The sequence below is a fragment of the Odontesthes bonariensis genome, chromosome 1 (assembly GCF_027942865.1).
Source record: "Odontesthes bonariensis isolate fOdoBon6 chromosome 1, fOdoBon6.hap1, whole genome shotgun sequence".
Taxonomy (NCBI): domain Eukaryota; kingdom Metazoa; phylum Chordata; class Actinopteri; order Atheriniformes; family Atherinopsidae; genus Odontesthes; species Odontesthes bonariensis.
This window is the reverse complement of record NC_134506.1, coordinates 43,258,407-43,279,989: the sequence shown is the minus strand read 5'-3', so window position 1 is coordinate 43,279,989 and position 21,583 is coordinate 43,258,407. Positions and strand designations below refer to the sequence as shown.

The window sequence follows — 21,583 nt, the reverse complement described above, 5'->3', positions numbered from 1 at the left end:
CATGATCTGCTTGTAAATTCAATGCTTTTTCTTTCATTTGTTTGTGTTTTTATCTGCGTAATTTGTAGCTGTGGTTTGTATTTGCTGCTGCCTCGTGTTATTTTCAATTTCTTTGTTTGCAATTTTAACCAAGGAGCCATTTTATCCTTAAACTTGTACTTTTTAAACACTTTTGACTGATCAGAACTTGCAAATTATGTAGTTTTACTGGCATTTCAAAGTATTCATTAAACATGCTTTAAAAACTACATTAGAGTTTTGAATCTTTAGATGTTTCTCAATTAGAATTTGATCCTTTGGGTCATGTTTTAATATAAAGTTTATTCAGATCAAAAGAGGCGAACTATACCTTTAAATAAAGGTTATAAAAAGTCTGGTGCTCTTGTGTGAAACACGTTTTTTCTCTGTTTGTGTGACTCAGCACACCACGGCCCTTAAATTACACAAAACAGGTGAAAATAAAGCGAGCTGGAACATAAATGTGGTACGAGTCAGGAAATATTCAGAAAGTCCTTCTGAAATTAGAAGAAATGTCATAATTCTTAAATTCCTGAGCTGGTTCATAAAGATATCTCAGTGTCATCTAAGCAATCTACAAACACAGGCACAGGAGTGCTTCAGATTTAGTGAGAATCTGAGTCCCATTAAGAAACAATGAAGGTTTAAAAGCTTAAATCAATAGTTCTGCTGCATAAAGTCACCAAAAACAACCGGCTAAAACTGCAGATTCATGACATAAATATAAAAGTGTGGCAACATTTAGAATAATCAGTCCACACTGAACATTAGAACGGATCAGTGAGCGCAGGTGAGGGGTTTTGGGGGGAATGTGTGCAAACCTGGGCCCAGCTACTCTCGTCATCCTCCTGGTGTTAGCGCGGTTAGAGTGAGCATGGTGAGAAGAACAGAAAGGCGAGGGGTTAGTGAGGCAGCAGTGCAGTGTTAGAGCCAGAGGAAAATAAAAAGTGAGAAAGAAAAGAAACAAATAACAAGCCAGTCAAATAAATCCTTTAAAAAAAAAAAAAAAAAGAATCAAACAGGAAACAAACACGGTGACGAAACAACACAAGAGATTATCTGAAGGTTATTTGGTTAAAAACACACAGGAGATGAAGTTCATGAGATACAAACCTCATTTCTAAATTAGCTGTTAACTTAAATGTGGAATCAGTTCATCAGGAGTCCAAAGAAATTATTTTCAGTGTCTTCACTGACCAACTATTTAAAAACAGAACCAAAAGTAGAATCTGAAGCATCAGCACTCAGTGAAAGCTGTTCCAGACTCATGTTTCCCATCCTGTTCCATCAGCTTCCTTTAACGACTCTTTGTAACGCTTTGGGAACTGAGGACGCTGATTGTTGCAGTTTTTCAGAGGAATCTGGGTCCATTCCTGCTGAATCCCAGATTCCAGCTGCTCAGCAGTCCCTGGTTGTTGCTGTCTGGTTCTCCTCTTCATGATGCTCCGTCCATGTTCAGCAGGAGACAGATGTGGACAGATGTGGACAGATGTGGTCAGATGTGGGCTGCAGGCAGGCCGGTGGAGCTCACACACTCTGTGTGCATGAAGCTGCTGGAAGTCCTGCAGAATGAGGGCTGGCGTCGTCCTGCTGAAATAACCACGGAGCTCCCGGGAAAAGACGTCACCTGGATGGCAGCATCTGTCTCTCCAGAACTCCAACATCCAGCTCTGCATCAGGGGCACCTTCACACAGATGAAGCCCTCCCTGCCATGGACCCTGATGCCCCCCCACACCTTCACACAGATGAAGCCCTCCCTGCCATGGACCCTGATGCCCCCCCACACCATCACAGACGCTGGCTTTAAACCTTTCTCTGACAACAGCCTGGATGCTCTTTCTCAGCAGTTTTTCCCAGAAGCAGCTGAAACGTGGACTCATCTGCCCACAGAACACGTGTCCTCTGTCTTTCTGTCCATCTGAGACGAGCTGGTGTCCACAGAACTGGGCCGTGCTCCAGAAACTCAAAGAAAACTCCAGAAACTCAAAAAAAACTCAAAGAAAACTCAAGAAAACTCCAGAAAACTCAAAGAAACCTCAAAGAAAACTCCAGAAGCAGCTGAAACGTGGACTCATCTGTCCACAGAACACGTGTCCACTGTCTTTCTGTCCATCTGAGACGAGCTGGTGTCCACAGAACTGGGCCGTGCTCCAGAAACTCAAAGAAAACTCCAGAAACTCAAAAAAACCTCAAAGAAAACTCAAGAAAACTCAAGAAAACTCCAAGAAACCTCAAAGAAACCTCAAAGAAAACTCAAAGAAAACTCCAGAAACTCAAAGAAACCTCAAAGAAACCTCAAAGAAAACTCAAAGAAACTCAAAGAAACCTCCAGAAAACTCAAGAAACCTCAAAGAAAACTAAAAAAAAACTCAAAGAAAACTCCAGAAACTCAAAGAAAACTCAAAGAAAACTCCAGAAACTCAAAGAAACCTGCAGAAAACTCAAGAAACCTCAAAGAAAGCTCAAAGAAAACTCAAAGAAAACTCCAGAAACTCAAAGAAAACTCCAGAAAACTCAAAGAAACCTCCAGAAAACTCAAGAAACCTCAATGAAAACTCCAGAAACTCAAAGAAACCTCAATGAAAACTCCAGAAACTCAAAGAAAACTCCAGAAAACTCCAGAAAACTCAAAGAAAACTCCAGAAACTCAAAGAAAACTCCAGAAAACTCCAGAAAACTCAAAGAAACCTCAAAGAAACCTCCAGAAACTCAAAGAAAACTCCAGAAAACTCCAGAAAACTCAAAGAAACCTCCAGAAAACTCAAGAAACCTCAATGAAAACTCCAGAAACTCAAAGAAACCTCCAGAAAACTCCAGAAACTCAAAGAAACCTCCAGAAAACTCAAGAAACCTCCAGAAACCTCAAAGAAACCTCCAGAAAACTCCAGAAACTCAAAGAAACCTCCAGAAAACTCAAGAAACCTCCAGAAACCTCAAAGAAACCTCCAGAAACCTCAAAGAAACCTCAATGAAAACTCCAGAAGCAGCTGAAACGTGGACTCATCTGCCCACAGAACACGTGTCCACTGTCTTTCTGTCCATCTGAGACGAGCTGGTGTCCACAGAACTGGGCCGTGTTCCAGAAACTCAAAGAAAACTCCAGAAAACTCAAAGAAAACTCAGAAACTCAAAGAAACCTCAAAGAAAACTCAAAGAAAACTCCAGAAAACTCCAGAAGCAGCTGAAAGGTGGGACTCATCTGCCCACAGAACACGTGTCCACTGTCTTTCTGTCCGTCTGAGACGAGCTGGTGTCCACAGAACTGGGCCGTGCTCCTGCACAGAGCTGATATATGGCTTCCTCCTGGTGTGGTGCAGCTTCAGCTCACATTTCTGGACCGTGTTGAGTGGAAATGGTTCTCCCAGCTCCTCCTGAGCCCATGTGGCTGTATGGATCATGGTGGCGTGATGACGCTTTCTCCTGCAGTGCTGCCTGAGGGCTCCCAGCTCATCCAGCAGGGCTTTCTGTCCTCGGCCTTTCCACGCTGAGGTTTCCCCAGACTCCCTGAATCTGTCCTCAATATTCTGCTCTGTAGATGCTGAAAGACCAAAGTTCTTTACAGTCTGACTCTGAGGAACATTTGCTGAACTTATTGATGATTCTCTGATGGAGTTTGGCCCAAAGCGGTGAGCCACGACCCGTCCTTGTTGGAGAGGCTGAACCTTTGGTGGAAGCTGCTGTTATACCCGATCCTGACACCCTCACCTGTCAGCAGCTAACCTGCTGGTTGGAGAATCTGTTTTAACTTTCTTTTCCTGTGTCGTTGGCCAGTGAAGACACTGCAAGTCAATTCTTTGGACTTGAGTTTGTTAAATAAAGGTTCAAACACCCACAGATATTTAGGGTTTGATGCCAGTTCTTCTCAAACATTACATTTCTATAATAACCAGAGAGGAGTCCCACGTTTGGCTCAACCCAAACCCAACAAATCGAGGTGTTTCAGACTGGTTCATCATGATTTAAGACGTGTTGATCAGTCACACACAGACCTGATGCAGGCAGCAATCACAGAAAGAGGTAAAAATGTAACAAAATAAAACTTTAGAAAAGTTCTCATTAAAGGCCTCCATCAGTTTATCAGGTCCTCAGATACCTCTGATGTAAAATAAAAACAAAACTCTTAGAAACTGTCATCAGCTGAGCGGGAGGAGATGAAGCAAAATCACACATCACCACACAAACCGCTAATGTAAGAGCAGCAAACACACACACTCAGAGGGGTCACATGGCACTGAAAGGATCGGATTATTGGCTAAAGCACAATCAGACTGAGTTATTACGTGCATGTAGACACCTTAATCTGACTAAAAACTGGATCGGATTAAGACCCCGAGATAACTGGGCTGAAAGTCACTCTAAACCTGCTTGTAGACGCTGAAGCTCGTGGTGAATCAGACTTTGCGTTCTGCGCATGCTCCAGATGTTTTCCCGGGGTCGTGACCCGGAAGTCAAAGGAGACGATATTCCTGTTGTTGTCGCCGTCAGAAAGAAACAAACAGCGCGATGGAGAATGCTCCGTTGGGCATCGAGTTTGTGCAACAAGCAGCTCATCACAGACCAAATGTAGAGGGACGTAGCCAGAAGTGGGTAGTAACGAGTTACATTTACATGAGTAAGTTTTTGAAAACATTATACTTCTAGGAGTAGTTTTAAATCTCTATACTTTTTACTTTAACTTGAGTAGATGTGTGCAGCAGAAACTGTCCTCTTACTCCGCTACATTAGGCTACAATGAGCTGGTTACTTCTCTTCTTACCTCTTTGGTATTCTGCGCCTCATTATTTTTATCCCCCCGCGTACGCCTCATTTTAATGTTTTATTCTGACAGAGAGAGAGACTTCCACCAAAGGCTCTACCACCTGACTGTGTTCCACCAATCAGACGCAGCCGTGCAGTCTGGTCACGTGACCGTACTCGATCTCAGCGGCGGGACGGGTTAGCTTTAGCATTAGCAGGCGTAGCAAACAAAGAAAGAAACAGATGAAAAATGTCAGAACCAACGGTGGGAAATGAAGACGCAGACGAGGCCTCATACTGAAAGCATGTTTACCTTACAAAGAGTGAGAAACAGCAGCTACATTATGTGTCTTCTGTGTCAACCAAAACAAACGCACATTTCAGCAGAAACTCAACATCTAACTTGAGGAAACATGTAGCGCTAAGTTTCCTAAACTCGTTTTTTTCCCCCCATGGATAGGTGAATGTTTGTTTTTTAGGTTACATATGGGTTACATATGTTTTAAACATTTCCTAAGTCTCTTTTATTTTTTATTGAAGTTCTTGAATTTACCTGGACTATTTTAATTGAAGCTATTTTGTAATTAATTAATTCATTTTAATTTATTTTATCAATTGGATGAACTCTAATTTGCCTAAAGATGATTATTTAGTATTTTTGTCTGTCTGATTGAATGCTTGTGTTAACAAATAAATCAGACGTTACTCAACAGTTACTCAGTACTTGAGTAGTTTTTCACCGAGCACTTTTTTACTCTTACTCAAGTAATTATTTGGATGACTACTTTTTACTTTTACTTGAGTAGAATTTTTTGGCTGCTCTACCCACCTCTGGACGTAGCTTCATCTTGCTCTTCGTTCGCCATGTTTCTCGAATGCCTGAGTTTGATCCAATTTATTCACTGCCATATATCCAAGGATAATTACCCTTTCTCAACTCATTCTTATTGTAATTTAGCCAATAATCCGATCCTTTCAGCACCATGTGACCCCACTGAGTGACATCACGAGGACCAAAAACAAAGAGAGAAGTCTAACTAGTGGAAAAAGTGACTTCTTGTTTCAAGTTGCCTCCCAGTCTCTTTAAAACTGGATCAGTCGAGTGGGAAAACGTGCACTTAATATGGAGGAGGGGGGGCTGTTCTGTAGGCAACTTGAAACAAGACAACAGTCGCAGCAAACGAGTGAAGCACAGCCAATCCAGGGAGACTAACCGTAGGAGGTGTGGCTGCCAAACTTTCCATTTCTTCATGTGTGACCCAAACGTTTCCTGTAGACTGATCGTTTGACACCCCCCAATCACAAGTGAGCAAAAAAAAACAAAGAGGGAACAGCGATTTAGGACAGACAAAGAGGGCAGGATGGAGAGAAGATCAGGAAGAATCGGTTCATTCACTGTTAGCAGAAGTCCTGACCAGAAATGTGTGCCAGTCAGATCACATCATTAGTACATGAATAAAATGTTAATGCATGCTTCATAAAACGCCAGGAGTGTGAGAGGCGTCATCACAACTTTGAAAGGGTGAAATTCTGTTGGAATGATCTGTTTCAGGGTGTCAAACAGCCCTACATGTGCGGGCTGATTAGCATCGAAGCTAATGGTACCGTTCTGGAGGTCGGCGGGGCCGACGGGCTGGTCAGGGACATGATCTCCTGGATGGCCAGGCGGAGCTTGAGACGATGCAGCGGGTTGCTGATTCCGATCTCTCTTTGGATCTCCGTGTCCGACAGCGCCGACATGATGGCGCCGCTCTTCACGTTAGCGCGACACGCCGCCACGTACCAGGCCGGCATGCCCACCCACAGCTGGTGAAAATCAGAGACAAGTTCGGCCACAGTATTGTGAAAAAAGCCCTGAGCCACCTCCTTTTCTTCAGATCCTGTAACCTTTAAAGGGTTTCTGAGGGTTTCCAGCTTTCTGAAGGTTTTTCAGAGTTTTTCTTTGGACATTTTCACTCATTTTCAGTCCAGTTCTTGTGTTTTTTCTTTGTTTAAGCCACTTAACTCTGACCTATGAAGCATTCAGGCAGGAAAAAGGCTCCTAACTCAAGGGATGAACCAGTGTTGTGTCCAACTTAGCAAAGAAGCCGTTTTAAACTGGATCTTTAGGCACTTTGTTCCCAGCAGCCTGTCACACATTCTCCTCCAGTGAAAGTGAAAAACAGGACTTTATTTCACCAAACAGGAATAAAATTCCCTCAGATTTGGAGTCAGACGAGCAACAAATAATTTTTTGATTTTTTTTTTTTACATTAATTTACTCAAATAGTGGCCTAAAATGAACAGAAACAGACATTTAATTATAATTTCTTATATAACAATTAATTTCCAACTACATTTGTATGACTTTGACAGCCATGTTAAGTATTTTATGCGTTTTTTGAAGCATTTTGGTCATGAGACGCCTTTTATTTCTTTATATTTTGCATCCAAGCAGCTTAAGTAATCTTCAGCAATAATTTCAACACTTTCTGAAGCTCTTTCATTGTTTTTCTTTGGACATTTTCTGTCTTTTCACTCATCTTCAGTCCAGTTTTTCTTTATTAAGCCACTTAACTCTGACCTATGAATCATTCAGGCAGGAAAAAGGCTCCTAACTCAAGGGATGAACCAGTGTTGTGTCCACACAGAACAGACAACTTAGCAAAGAAGCCGTTTTAAACTGGATCTTTAGGCACTTTGTTCCCAGCAGCCTGTCACAGAGACACATCATTTGTTCCCATTTCTTTAGCTGCATCTGTGAAAAACAGCTTCATAGTTTCAACTTTTTTCTACATTTATGTTAAAACTGCTTTCAGTTACCAAAAGAGTCAAATTAATATAAGACATTCAGTTTAAAAAAAAAAATCATAATTCCAAAAAAATGTTTGTTATCACGTCTAAAATTAGAAAAAAAACAGACAATAATGAGATTTATATTTTATTCAACATCAAGAAAAAGTAAATAAGATTCAATTTAAAGCTTAAAAAAGGAATATAAGATATAATCTAATGACTAATTATGGAACAATTAATATAAATGAAATGATTAAACTGTTTTATGCCACCGGAAATGAATAATCTAGAAGCTCTTTGTGGGTTTTAGACTGGAATTAAGATTTGTTCCCATTTCTTTAGCTGCATGTGTGAAAAACAGCAAAGATAACACAGTGTGACAGACAGAAAACAGGATTTCTGCAGCAACAAGGTGATTCCCAAAGAGCTGTTAGCTGAAAACTTGGCATATCTCAGCATGGTGTGCAGTGTGTCCTTAAAACATTTGAGTTAAAACATTGAGGAAACTGGACAAACTGTATTTATACTTATGTTTGAGCATGTTTTCCTAGCAATATAAAAAGATATGAGGGGTTGGCTCAGGATTTTTTCTCCACACTATAGAGAATGTGTGTAAATACGTACCTCTAACCACGCCACAACAGTCGGACCGTCCCACTGGGCGAACGGCAGGCCCTGCCTCCGAGCCTCCTCCAGCAATTCATGCCTGTGACAACAAAAAAAAACGTATTAGAGCCTAAATCCATTCATTCTGCAGCAGATAAAACCCAGAACCAGGCCTGTAAACGCAGAGCCCCAGTTAAAACTCCCAGTACAACAAACCCCAAACCATCAGCCGACATGCACGACCGCGACAGACAGCAGGAGTTTGAGAGAAAACAAGAGAGCGAAACCCGTGAAAGACTGAAAACTGAAGGAAACTGAGCTATAAAGACGAGTTTTTACAATTTTTAGATTTTTCTTAACCTTTGTTCAGACTGTGGCAGATGACTGGGGTTCGTAGCCAGGGTTTAGCCGGCGGTTAAGTTTTCTCCCAGAACCAGTGCGTTAAAGGGACAGTTCGCCTCTTTTGACATGAAGCTGTATGACATCCCATATCAGCAACATCATTTCTGAACATCTTCTTACCCCCTGCTGCGTCCTGTGAGCAGAGTTCCAGCCTCGTTTTGGTGTTGATGAAGGTAGTCCGGCTAGTTGGCTGGGGTTTAAAAAATAAAGCGTTTTGCTTCTCAGAACAATATGCGTTCAACAGAGTAATACATTTGCATCACAAAATGGTTCTCCAGGAAAAAGTCAGACCTCACAATCTCTTGGCCCTATTTTCTCTCCCTTCGTATCACGGCCTGCTGTGCAGACCGAGCAGCAAACACCGTAACAGGCGCGGCTGTCGGCAGGCGGCTTTCCTTTTGTTTCCTTTCCTTTTGTTTCATTTCGTTTTGTTTTCTTTCCTTTTGTTTCCTTTCCTTTTGTTTCGTTTTGTTTTCTTTCCTTTTGTTTCCGTTCCTTCTCTTTCCTTCCTTTTCTTTGGTTTCCTTTTGTTTTGTTTCCTTCCCTTTCCTGTCCTTTCCTGTCCTTTCCTGTCCTTTCCTGTCCTTTCCTTCTCTTCTCTTTCCTGTCCTTTTCTTTCATTTCATTTTGTTTTTTTTCCTTTTGTTTCGTTTTGTTTTCTTTCCTTTTGTTTCCTTTCCTTCTCTTTCCTTCCTTTTCTTTGGTTTCCTTTTGTTTTGTTTTGTTTCCTTCCCTTTCCTGTCCTTTCCTGTCCTTTCCTTCTCTTCTCTTTCCTGTCCTTTCCTTCCCTTTCCTCTCCTTTCCTGTCCTTTCCTGTCCTTTCCTGTCCTTTCCTCTCCTTTCCTCTCCTTTCCTCTCCTTTCCTCTCCTTTCCTCTCCTTTCCTGTCCTTTCCTTCCCTTTCCTCTCCTTTCCTGTCCTTTCCTTTCCTTTCCTGTCCTTTCCTGTCCTTTCCTCTCCTCTCCTTTCCTCTCCTTTCCTCTCCTTTCCTGTCCTTTCCGGTCCTTTCCTGTCCTTTCCTGTCCTTTCCTTTCCTTTCCTTTCCTTTCCTTCCCTCTCCTTTCCTTCTCTTTATGTGCTGTGTAAACTGTGCAGACAGAAGTGCAGACCGAGCAGTCCCCTGCTTCCGAGCAGCAAACAGCGTAACAGGCGCGGCTGTCGGCATGATGCAAATGTATTACTCTGTTGAACGCATATTGTTTTGAGAAGCAAAGCGCTTTATTTTTTAAGCCCCAGCCAACTAGCCGGACTACCTTCCTCAACACCAAAACGAGGCTGGAACTCTGCTCACAGGACGCAGCAGGGGGTAAGAAGATGTTCAGAAATGATGTTGCTGATATGGGATGTCATACAGCTTCATGTCAGAAGAGGCAAACTATCCCTTTAAAGAGTCCACTTATCAATGCATTCCTCTACTTCTGCAGGAACAGGACATGCACGGCAGGAAGAACGTGGGGCAGAAAACTTCAGCATCGGCCGTTTTAAGTACTGCACATTCACATGCACGTCCTGAGCCGGTGATGAAGGTCATTAGTAGGAGAATCATTCCGTTTGACCACTAGATGGGGCTGAGCGCCGCCTGGCCCGAACAAGCTCCAGCAACAAGTAGATAAGACAAAAAGCATGTTTTTTTTAGCTCAAATAAAATGAATTAAACACATGAATGAGAACAGAAGTATTATATAAAGATATTTTCCAGACATAAAGACATTATTTTGCGGAATTCTTCCATCAAATGTCTCTGCTACGGCCGAGGTGCACAACGTCATGCTCTGAGAGGAAAATGTTTCACTCACTAAAAATCAGCACACACACATTCCTGTTAGTTAAGCTCCTCTGTGGAAAGCGGGTAAAGAGCAGGACGGAAAAGCCATCAGACACTCAGAGGGACAGTCGCTTTGGGCTCCGCAGGAGCTACCGGTGAGGTGAATGTGAAGCCCAGCGTGGGAAAGAAGAGAAGGCAAAGGCAAAAGCAACGTGAATCCACTTACCCGGTCTTTGGACTACACATGGAATGGGAAGAAGATGGTAAAAAAAAAAAAAAGAAGAAGAAGCGTGAGGTTGGCAAATAAAAAGAATAAAGGAGAATGAGCTGTTCATGGAAGCAAAACAACACTTATGGTGCTCGCACATAACCTGGAAACGATGGGAAAATGTCAATTACTGGAGGTGCTAGCTGTAATGAGAGTGGCTGGGGGTGGGGTGGGAGGAAGGTGAGCATGAGTCGGGTGGTGGGGGGGGGTGAGCATGTGAGGTGGCCCTGGACAAAGCCCACATAACACTCCCGGGCTGTTCCATTATTAAGCAGCCTCTCCGTTATATCAGCTTTCTGCTCGATGTGAGGAGGGCACTTACTTCTTCTGCAGCTTCCTGTTCTTCTCTGCAGGACCCCCGAGCGTGCCCATTCCCAGGCCTTCCTTCGGGGAGTTCTCCGCCTCCGGAGTGCCAGCTGGAAGCATACACACCACGTTCAGAGCTTTAACGGGGGCAGAATGGTCGTGGAGCTGCACGTAAACATGAACAGTGGTGGTGGAACGACCTCCCGACTGATGTCAGCACAGCTCTGCAGGAAACTCTACCCCGATCCGCCCCCTGAGGGCATCCCCCGTTTCATCCCAGCTCCTTACGCACTTATTTCTTTCCTAAATTGTCTTCCCATCTGTCTCGGAACCTAACTTACTGCACTTAGGCAAGGCATCTTTATTTATATAGCGCATTTCATACCACAGGCAACTAGATGGGCCTCATGCAAGAACCGTTCCTACGCACAGATTTGTTCTTAAGTCGTGCCTACCACCGTATTCACCAAACTTTTTGTATTTTACGCTTTCTTTCAGGTACGAACAGAATTTAAAAGTTTCCTAAAATAGTCCGCTGTTATTCTAATCAAGTTTGCTTGACTAATAGATTGTATATTTAATTACTTTGAAGCAAACATAAATAAATATATACATTAGACCCCATAATGATGCTAACATTCTGTTTGACTTAAATTATGCACTAATTGAAGGTTCATTGCACGGTTAATTTTTTTTTTTTGAGTTCTTCTCAAATTGATTGATTGATTTTTTATTTAGTAATTTATTTTATTATTATTAGTTAGTGGCAGTATTTTTTATTAGAATTTGGATTATTATTGTTGTTGTTAATATACAATCATTGTAAATAATAATAATAATTTTTAATTTTTTAGCTACTTGACTAATTTGAATTTCCCCCATTGGGGGATGAATAAAGTATTTTTCTAATCTATTTCTATTCTATTCTATATATTAGAAATATATGTTGTGGAGCGCACTGAGCTGAAGGCCAGGTGGGTGTGTCTGGATACAGCGTTTGTTTTCATATTAAACCATTTCTTTTTTATTTTGGTGAAATTACGAACTACAGGTGACACACTAAATCAACAGCACTCCTAATTGCTTCCCATTTCTTTGCTTTAGCAGGTCCCGTAATTCCACTGCTGACTCTGCTAAAAATGACTTTCTGGATCTCTGAAAGCAGAACTTCAGTCTCAGAGCCCGTAAAGTTGTTCTTTTTGCACCTTGATGCCATTGTCATGACTCGACACTTCCTGGCACAGGAGAGAGGAAGCACAGCTCCTTATATGGTATCATTTTGGGCGTGAAGTAGGGCTGAACGATACATCGTTATCGTATCTATATCGAGATATGAACATTCAAGAAAGTAATTTAAAAAAAGCAACGATATAAACGATATATTTCCCCCGCGCTCGCCCTGCTTATACAGCTCCGGCACTCACCATAAACATTACTTTTAAGATTGCGCTTGAACGCACCCCACCGCCAGCCAACCACAAAGCTTATTTCACGCTCGCTGTGGATCGCCAGCTGAAGCCAACCAATGACAAACATAGGAGGGTGGGAGTGAGGGAGAAGTAGGCTGAGACGCACACAGCCACACACATTCACGGGGAATTCACGGCGAAATCAAAACGAAAGAAACGAAAGAAAAGTGACATGAGCGCGGAAGATAATTCGGCCGGTGGCAGTGCAGAATCTAATTTTGTGCCAAAACATAAATCATCCTCCATTATTTGGAGGTATTTTGGATTTAGAAAGGATGATGTCGACCAGAGCGAGGTGTTGTGCAGGTCGTGCTTGGCGAAAATTAATCAATAAAACTGCACTCTTTTGTTTTATGATGTTTTTATTTTTCTGAAAAATGCTTGGTTTTCACCGAACCCGTAGTCATATCGTATCGATATCGAGATATCTGGCATGAATATCGAGATATGAAATTTTGTCCATATCGTTCAGCCCTAGCGTGAAGTATGCAAATCTACTATCCTCGTGCACTTAAATACGCACGGGTGGCATTCATCATTTACGCAGGTGGTTTACACACTTTTTCCGGAGTTAAGAGCGTTTGTTGGATCTGACGTGGCGTGTTAAGTGAGAGAAATTTAGAACAAAAATACGAAAATGTTCTTGCATGAGGTCCAATGAGCTTTACATAAAGACAACAGCATAAAGCAGCATAAAAACAAGCAATTTAAAGAGAATAAAAAACAAAACACACAGTTAAAAGCAATCAAAGAAGATGGGAAAAAAGAAAAATATAAAACAATTAAGAGGATTTATAGCATTATGCTTTAAAAATTATTTAAAGGAACTCAAACATAAGCACACGGAAGGAGAAATGTTTTTAACCTGGATGTAAAAGTGCTCACAGTTGGGGCTGATTTCAGTTCTGCTGGTAGTTTGTTCCAGTTGTGTGCAGCATAACAGCTAAAAGCTGCTTCACCGGGTCCAGTCTGAACTCTGGGCTCCACTATCTGACCTGAGTCAGCAGATCTCAGAGCTCTGCTGGGTTTATACTCTGCCAGCATGTCATTCATGTGTTCTGGACCTAAACCGTTCCAGAACTTTAAAATCTATTCTGCATCTGAGCGGATTGTAAAGACCACTTACTCTGGCACTAGTTATGCTCTTAGCTGTTTGGTTTTGGAAGGAAACGCTCCTGAAGTTCTTTTGCCGGCCGATGTGGAACACACTTATTGCAAATTGCTTTGGATAAAAGCGTCTGCAGAATGACCGTAATGTGATGTAATGTGATGTAATGTGATGTAACAATGATGAAATAAAGGCCCTTTCTGGGGTCCCGACCTTGGCTGGGGGAGTCCTTCCCCGGAATGCTGGGTCGGCCCTTCTCCTTCTTCCCAAACAGGCGTCCAATGGAAGACTTGATGCTTTTCTTCTTGGCTGCTTTGTTGAGAGAGTCCTGGCTGCTGTTGCTGCTGCTCGGGTTACTGCCCTGGCCGTCCTGCAGGCTTCCCAGACTACAGAACACAAAAGGTCAGGGTTTAAAAGGAGCGAGATTAAATTAAAAAGAATAAAAAATAAAATAAATAAAATAATAATAAAAAATAAATGAATAAACAAATAACTAAATAAAAAATGTAAATAAATGAATAAATAAATTAAAATTAAAAGTATTTTTTTTTTTAAAAAGAATAAAAAATAAAATAAATAATAATAAAAAAATAAATGAATAAAAAATAACTAAAAAAAAAGTAAATAAATGAATAAGTAAATTAAAATTAAAAAAATGAGGGAGATTAAATTAAAAAAAAAACTAAAAAAATTAAAATAATAAAAAAAAAGGAAAAAAAAAAGAAAAAGAAAAATACATTAAAAAAAAATATATATATATATATATATATATATATATATATATATTTTTTTTAATTTGAAAAAGGAGGGAGATTATAGAAACACACGGTGAAGAGATAAAAACTACCAGCACTGGTCTTACCCGCGAATGTCACGTATGTCTTCATGACTGGCAGTGTGCCCCGCCTCCCTGTTCAGGCGCATGGAGCGTGGGGTGGTGGGGGGCGATGTCTCACACCGGATGGTGGCCTTGTCATCCTGAGCGGACTGCATCAAAGCAGCGAAAGGCACGTTAGTACGCCTTAAAAACTCTGAGGTAACACAAGGCACTGACGTCGCACTCTGGGTGCACGTTCTCATCGACACAAAGCCGTTACAGGTCATGCACACCGGATATCACAAATGTTTGGAGGGGATGAGGTGCACTTGTTCCACTGCTTTTAGAAAAGTTTAAAGCTTTCAGCACGAAGCAAAGTGAGGAGACGGGAAAAGACTGGACGTAAGACATTAAAATGAAGCAGGAATGAGGTTTAAAACAGGAGGCAACGTGTCTAAGAACTGATCACAGAGCCTGCAGACCTCATTATGAACCAGCTGAAGATGACCTGATGAAAAGTTTATCACTGATAATAATCAGAATAAAGCAGAAACAAGAGATCATTTATGTGGCTTTATGTGCAAAAAGCTCCCCAAAGCTTTTATAAAAAAGGCAAAAAACCACTTCGGTATTCCTTAAATCCCTCTCTGGGTACACACATTGTATATTTACAGTCCTAAAAAACTCTTAAAATCTAATTCTTTCAAACCAAAACGTACTTTTTTGCTCCCCATTTGACCAACTCGACTTGCGGCTTCCACATGGATCCCGTTTTTAAGTTACTGAGGAAGCAGTACGGCTGCTGCTAGAGTTAGAAAAATCAAACTCCACCCGATGACGAAGACAGGCCAAAGTGTCACATAAAGGTAAAAATGAAACAGTTATGTGCTGAATAACCAGCTTGAAGGAATAGTTCGCCTCTTTTGACATGAAGCTGTATGACATCCCATATCAGCAACATCATTTCTGAACATCTTCTTACCCCCTGCTGCGTCCTGTGAGCAGAGTTCCAGCCTCGTTTTGGTGTTGATGAAGGTAGTCCGGCTAGTTGGCTGGGGTTTAACAAATAAAGCGTTTTGCTTCTCAAAACAATATGCGTTCAACAGAGTAATACATTTGCTTCACAAAAATCGTTCTCCAGGAAAAAGTCAGACCTCACAATTGCTTGGCCCTATTTTCTCAGCAAACACCGTAACAGGTGCGGCTGTCGCCTCGCCTCGCCTCGCCTCGCCTTGCCTCGCCTTGCCTTGCCTCTATGTGCCGTGCAGACCAAAGTGCAGACCGAGCAGTCCCCTGCTTCCGAGCAGCAAACACTGTAACAGGCGCGGCTGTCGGCAGGCGGCAGTGATACGAAGGGAGAGAAAATAGGGCCAAGAGATTGTGAGGTCTGACTTTTTCCTGGAGAACCATTTTGTGATGCAAATGTATTACTCTGTTGAACGCATATTGTTTTGAGAAGCAAAACGCTTTATTTTTTAAACCCCAGCCAACTAGCCGGACTACCTTCATCAACACCAAAACGAGGCTGGAACTCTGCTCACAGGACGCAGCAGGGGGTAAGAAGATGTTCATAAATGATGTTGCTGATATGGGATGTCACACAGCTTCATGTGAAAAGAGGCGAACTACCCCTTTAAATAAATAGACGGTGAACAGAGGGTTTGGGGTGGAATCAGCTGGGATCTGAGAGGAAGTGAGGATGTTAAACAGCCTTGTAAAGCAGGTTGCTAGTTTACCTTCCTGCGGTGCTTGCGCAGGTCACTAGGCTGAAGCGTTGCAAAAAGGGAGAGAGGAGAACAGCAGTTAGTGAGATGCAAAACAGATCAGCGGAGGAACCAAGCCATGCACAAACACACCAGAGCAGGAAATCAGAACAGGCTACACAGTATATTCACCCGTGTGCATATCAGTGGAAACACACAGAAACCGTTATTATGAGCTCAATGTTTGGCTTTATATGTCATCATGCGCTCAGTCCCACCTGATCGATCTACCATCGCTGTTTTTTGTAATATCTTTCCACCGTGAACAACGACAACAACAAAAAAAAACAAAAAGTGGAGGGAATTTAACCGCCTCTACATTCCTCACAGACATGGCATTAGCTGAGCAAATAAAGCACCAGCGTGCCACATTTCTCTGGGAGTTGCTCTGACCCCAGGAGGAAAATACCTAATCACTCATTTCCTTCACCCAGCTAACGCAGACAGGCCGGGCCGAGGAAGAGATTAGAGAGCTATAAAAGGGAAACAGGAAGCGGAAATTGAGGAGTGAGCCGAAAATACGTATAATCACCAAAAATGTTCCTTTTCTTGCCGTCTCTTCTCATTTAGGAGTCAAGATGCTTTGGCCGGTTTCACTGATGCCGACTATCCAAAGTAAATGTTGATCAAGAGACTAAATAAGAAGCATTATAATTAGGGCCGGGCAACGATTAAAATGTTTAATCTAATTAATCACATGATTTCCCTGATTAATCACGATTAATCGCATTTGTACGCAAAATCCAAAAATGAATCCAAAAGTAGTGTATAGCTTTTAGCATTTAGCTTTATTTTAAATGTGCTGCCATATGAATGAAAGTGCCATAACATTTGTTGTGCAAACACACTTTTAACATCAGCATCTTTCTGTAGTTTTTATGTAGAAGCCTCGCTCCACTGTCTGTTTCCTTGAATGACTTGCTGCTATCAGTTGTGTGTTTTGCCTTTAAGTGATATTTTAGACTGGAACTACTACGCTGAGAAGACAATTCAACTTGGCAGAGTTTACAGATGACTTTGGTTCTGTCGACTCCGCCGTCTGGAAGAACTTTAACATGAAAATGGCCGAGTAAAAGTTCCGTACCCTTCTCCATGTTTGGTGGATCCGCCGATTACTTTCTTTTCCTGTTCCGCAGCAGACAGCAGCAGACTTTTACAAAATAAAAGCCTCTGAGCAACAGACTTTTACAAAATAAAAGCCTGTGAGCAGCAGACTTTTACAAAATAAAAGCCTGTGAGCGACAGACTTTTACAAAATAAAAGCCTGTGAGCAACAGACTTTTACAAAATAAAAGCATGTGAGCAACAGACTTTTACAATGATAAAATGAACAATAAAACCTACGCTAATGCACGATCAAATATTTGTCAGTGTTAAATAATTAATGAGTTAACTCAATAATAACGAGTTAACTCGCCCAGCCCTAATTAAAATAAAACTGACGTGTTAGCTGTTTGAAAATACTTAAAAACTGTTCGACTCCCTCAGTCTCAGAACAGAAGTCCCAATAAAAGCTGGAAAACAAAGGGTTTAACTTCCGTTTTACTCCTGAATGATTGTAATTAATTATCAGCTCTGCAGTAACACAGAGCTGATGAACCCAGCTCAGTGTTTACAGTCCACAGAAGTATAGCCGCAGGCCGAGAAGCTGAACCCAACAGACGTGCATCCAGTCCCTCAGTTGTCAGTTCTTTATGTTGCTGTTTTGATCAGCCATAAATAAACCATTTGTTCTTGTTCAGCATGAACGCAGCCCAGTAGAGGAGGTGTAACGGGGCCCAAACAGAATAACCGGTTGGCCAGCCTGTGGCCCACAACAAGCTTCGGTGATTCACCGACACAGACGGGTCCGCTGTGGAGCTCCAGAGGCTCAAAAGCCAGCAGGAGGAGCTCACAGGTGCAGAAGCACTGTGCGCGCTCTCTGGTTTCTACAACAAAACCAGAGAGAAACAAAAGTTTTTGTGCAATAAAAGACTTTCTCCTCAACCGCTGAGGTGTGGTCCCTTTTAAATTCACCCCATTCACCAGCAGCTTCCATTCTGCCAACACCGACCTGGACATCTACTCAGTTTCAGAACTCAAATTTTACTTTAACTTTTACTATTTTTATTCTTTTGTATATTATTTAGATATCTTTATACTGTGTGCCTTATATCTTTTGTGTATCCAAAGCCAAGAGCTCCAGAACTAAATTTCATTATGCCTGCATAGTGACAATAAAGATTTTTGATTAAAATAGATCTTTAACACAAAAGGTTGTTTGTTTGTTTGTTTGCCATTTTGCATCCTGTAAAAATCACAAACTGTCCTGAGAGGCAGTAATCTTCATCAGCCATCACACAGCTTAAGAAAGGGAACATTTTTTTGTTCGTAACGGAACAAAAAAAAAACACTGCGACCGCAGGTTTGGTCGGAGCACTCAGCAAGGAGCAAACGTTTCCTGTGTGTATCTGAAGCTGACAAAAGGATCAGAAGGGAGAGGAAGTGACAGGCCGCACACACCCAGGAGGGAGATCTGCAGGTACCTGGAAGCACGGCGCATAGCTACAGGCCTGAGGGGGGGGGCTGAAGCCAGCGGCACCGTACGGCAAGTAAGTTACCGTCTGCTGGGAGAGGGAGCTCTGGATGATGTAGGGGTCATAGCAATACTGCTATGGGCAGGCGGCAGTGGCATATACAGATGATTACATACATGATAAACATGAAACACCATCATTATTAAACTTTTTAGATTAAAAAAACCTCTTAAACCAGGATTAAGAGAGACTAAAATCCTGACTCAAGCTGTCAATCATCCATAAAATGCTAGATAAGCTTAATTTGCCGGTCGGCTTCGTGTTAATTGGGGGAAAAAGACGGAGAGTACAGTAAAGGAAATGTTACCAAGGTCATGACACCCATCCGATCCAGTTCCCTGTTGGGGCTGCGGGGGATTCGTCTGGGCGTGGAGTGGCCCGAGCCGGGCGGCGAGCTGCCCAACGAGGAGCCGGCACACAGCGATGGGGGGATGGAGCTCATGGAGCGGAACCGGGCCCCCAGGCCGTCGCTGCTGCCCACCCTGCACTCGATCTCCTCCGCCCTGATGGCTGTGCTCTCCTTCTCCTCCTGGATCATCCTGTGAGGTCAGAGGGACGAGCAGAGGGCGTTATTAGGGCTTTTAAAATCGCTGCAGTGGCTCCCCGTGCGTTTCAGGATTGATTTTAAAGGTTCTTTTAGTTGTTTATAAATGTTTTAATGGTCTGTCTGATCTGCTTTTAAATTATGAGCCCTCGCGGACCCTGAGGTCTTCTGGTACCGGCCTTTTAGTTGTTCTTAAAGTTAAAACAAAAACTAATGGTGAGATGTCATTTCCACTATTATGGACCTCGTCTGGGGAACAGCCTGCCAGAGAAGCTCAGGGCTGCAGACTGTTGATGTTTTCAAAAAGAGGCTCAAGACCTACCTTTTTATCAAATCAAATTTATTTATATAGCACATTTCATGTACAAAACAGTTCAAAGTGCTTCACATAAAATCAAAGCTTTGCAGCAGGGAGTGGAAGAAGCATTAAAAATACATAAAAGAACATAAAGAGAAACAAATAAAATCATTTAAATGAATTTAAAACGAGCAACAGTCCAGATAAGTTCAAAGATATCGTTCCGATTTCATGCATAGACACATGAGAACAGACATGTTATCTGGACTGTTGCTTGTTTTTAAATTCATTTAAATCCTTTTATTTGTTTCTTTTATGTATTTTTAATACTTCTTACACTCCCTGCTGCAATGCTTTTATTTTATGTGAAGCACTTTGAACTGTTTTGTACATGAAATGTGCTACAAATAAATTTGAAATAAAAGTTTGATTTGATTTCTAAATAAAGTTTGATTTGATTTGAGCAGCTGGCGGTACCTAATTTCATTGTTGATGGCGTCCAGTTGCTCCTGCAGCATCAGGGCGAGCGTCTGTGCGTCCGCCTGACCAGCAGGGGACAGCAGGTCCACCGAGCTGAAAATGGTCTCCCGGTCCTCCTCCAGGTCGGACGCGTCCATGTCGCTCTCGAAGGCCTGAGCCACGTTAGCCAGCACGTTAGCTTGCTGCATGCGCTCCCACTCCTGCTCGTTCAGAGTCTGCACCTGGATGCATGCACGCGGGTAGAAAACAGAGAGGGAGGGTTTAATGACGTTTGGGAGAGCGGATCATTGCGTTCAGACACTCGAGCAGCTGTCAGCGACGCAGCACACAGACACGGTTGTACGAAGCACACTGACTTACATGTCGCTGAGGTCCACAAGGGAAGCAAACAGAGAGAAGCAGAAAAGAAGAAAATCATCAGAGAGAGCTTACAGAGGGAAGAAAAACATAAAAGCAACACGGCTGCAGATAGAAATGTCCAAACTGCAGATACAGTCCTCTTTAACTCGGGTTTTTACACGACTGCTGACAATAACCAGCAGGAGGTCAGCTCACCTTGGAGGGCTCGTCCCGCAGCGCCACCACTCGTCCTTTCTGAGGCCGCCTCAGCACGAGAGCGCCGCCGTAATGGTCCGAGTTGCTGTCCATCATCGAGGAAGCCGACACCGGATACCTGAAATCTGGGGTGCTTCCCAGCTGAGAGCGCCTGGAGAGAGGACAAACGCAGCAGGTAAAAAATAAAGACAAAAAACCCCACCGCTGAGTAACAGAATGCTGCGAGCGTACCCGTAAGGTAAGGAGTTGCTCCGGCTCCTGCCCTGCTCATTCTCTGCCCTCATGGTCTCAATCTGGATCAGAAGCTGCTCCTAAAACAAACGACAGAGGCCAACAGCTGTAATAAGTAGTTTTATAGCAAAAAAAACTAGGGCTGGGCGAGTTAACTCATTAATTATTTCATAATATAAATATCATATATATTTATATATAAGTATTTTATAAATATTTAATCGTGCAAGTTTTATTATTTATTTTATTTTATAGAAGTCTGTTGCTCACATGCTTTTATTTTGTAAAAGTCTGTTGCTCACAGGCTTTTATTTTGTAAAAGTCTGCTGCTGTGGAACAGGAAAAGAAAGTAATCGGCGGATCCACCAAACATGGAGAAGGGTACGGAACTTTTACTCGGCCATTTTCATGTTAAAGTTCTTCCAGACGGCGGAGTCGACAGAACCAAAGTCATCTGTAAACTCTGCCAAGTTGAATTGTCTTCTCAGCGTAGTAGTTCCAGTCTAAAATATCACTTAAAGGCAAAACACACAACTGATAGCAGCAAGTCATTCAAGGAAACAGACAGTGGAGCGAGGCTTCTACATAAAAACTACAGAAAGATGCTGATGTTAAAAGTGTGTTTGCACAACAAATGTTATGGCACTTTCATTCATATGGCAGCACATTTAAAATAAAGCTAAATGCTAAAGGCTATACGCTACTTTTGGATTCATTTTTGGATTTTGCGTACAAATGCGATTAATCGTGATTAATCAGGGAAATCATGAGATTAATTAGATTAAACATTTTAATCGTTGCCCAGCCCTATTAAAAACTAATTGTATTTTTATTATTCGGTAAAATCATTAGGTTCTAGGTCACA

At 42.1% G+C, this 21,583-nt stretch overlaps 1 protein-coding gene across 12 annotated transcripts in view; it reads right to left on the bottom strand.

Annotated features, from left to right (window-relative positions):
* The window catches only part of ppfia1 (PTPRF interacting protein alpha 1), a 75,445-nt gene that overhangs the window by 11,627 nt on the left and 42,235 nt on the right, over positions 1-21,583 (bottom strand). For 4 of the 12 annotated variants that reach the window (XM_075467559.1, XM_075467602.1, XM_075467550.1 and 1 more), the window contains exons 13-25: positions 20,719-20,798; positions 20,488-20,638; positions 19,930-20,153; positions 18,918-19,149; positions 16,008-16,037; positions 14,317-14,441; positions 13,668-13,840; positions 10,894-10,987; positions 10,530-10,541; positions 8,156-8,237; positions 6,362-6,562; positions 5,971-6,033; positions 840-866 (exon numbers count right to left, since the gene is read on the bottom strand). In XM_075467559.1, coding sequence (XP_075323674.1) covers positions 840-866; positions 5,971-6,033; positions 6,362-6,562; positions 8,156-8,237; positions 10,530-10,541; positions 10,894-10,987; positions 13,668-13,840; positions 14,317-14,441; positions 16,008-16,037; positions 18,918-19,149; positions 19,930-20,153; positions 20,488-20,638; positions 20,719-20,798 — 1,494 coding nt within the window. The remainder of the gene's footprint in view (positions 1-839; positions 867-5,970; positions 6,034-6,361; positions 6,563-8,155; positions 8,238-10,529; positions 10,542-10,893; positions 10,988-13,667; positions 13,841-14,316; positions 14,442-16,007; positions 16,038-18,917; positions 19,150-19,929; positions 20,154-20,487; positions 20,639-20,718; positions 20,799-21,583) is intronic. The other 8 variants (XM_075467577.1, XM_075467568.1, XM_075467637.1 and 5 more) reach the window with 6 other exon arrangements.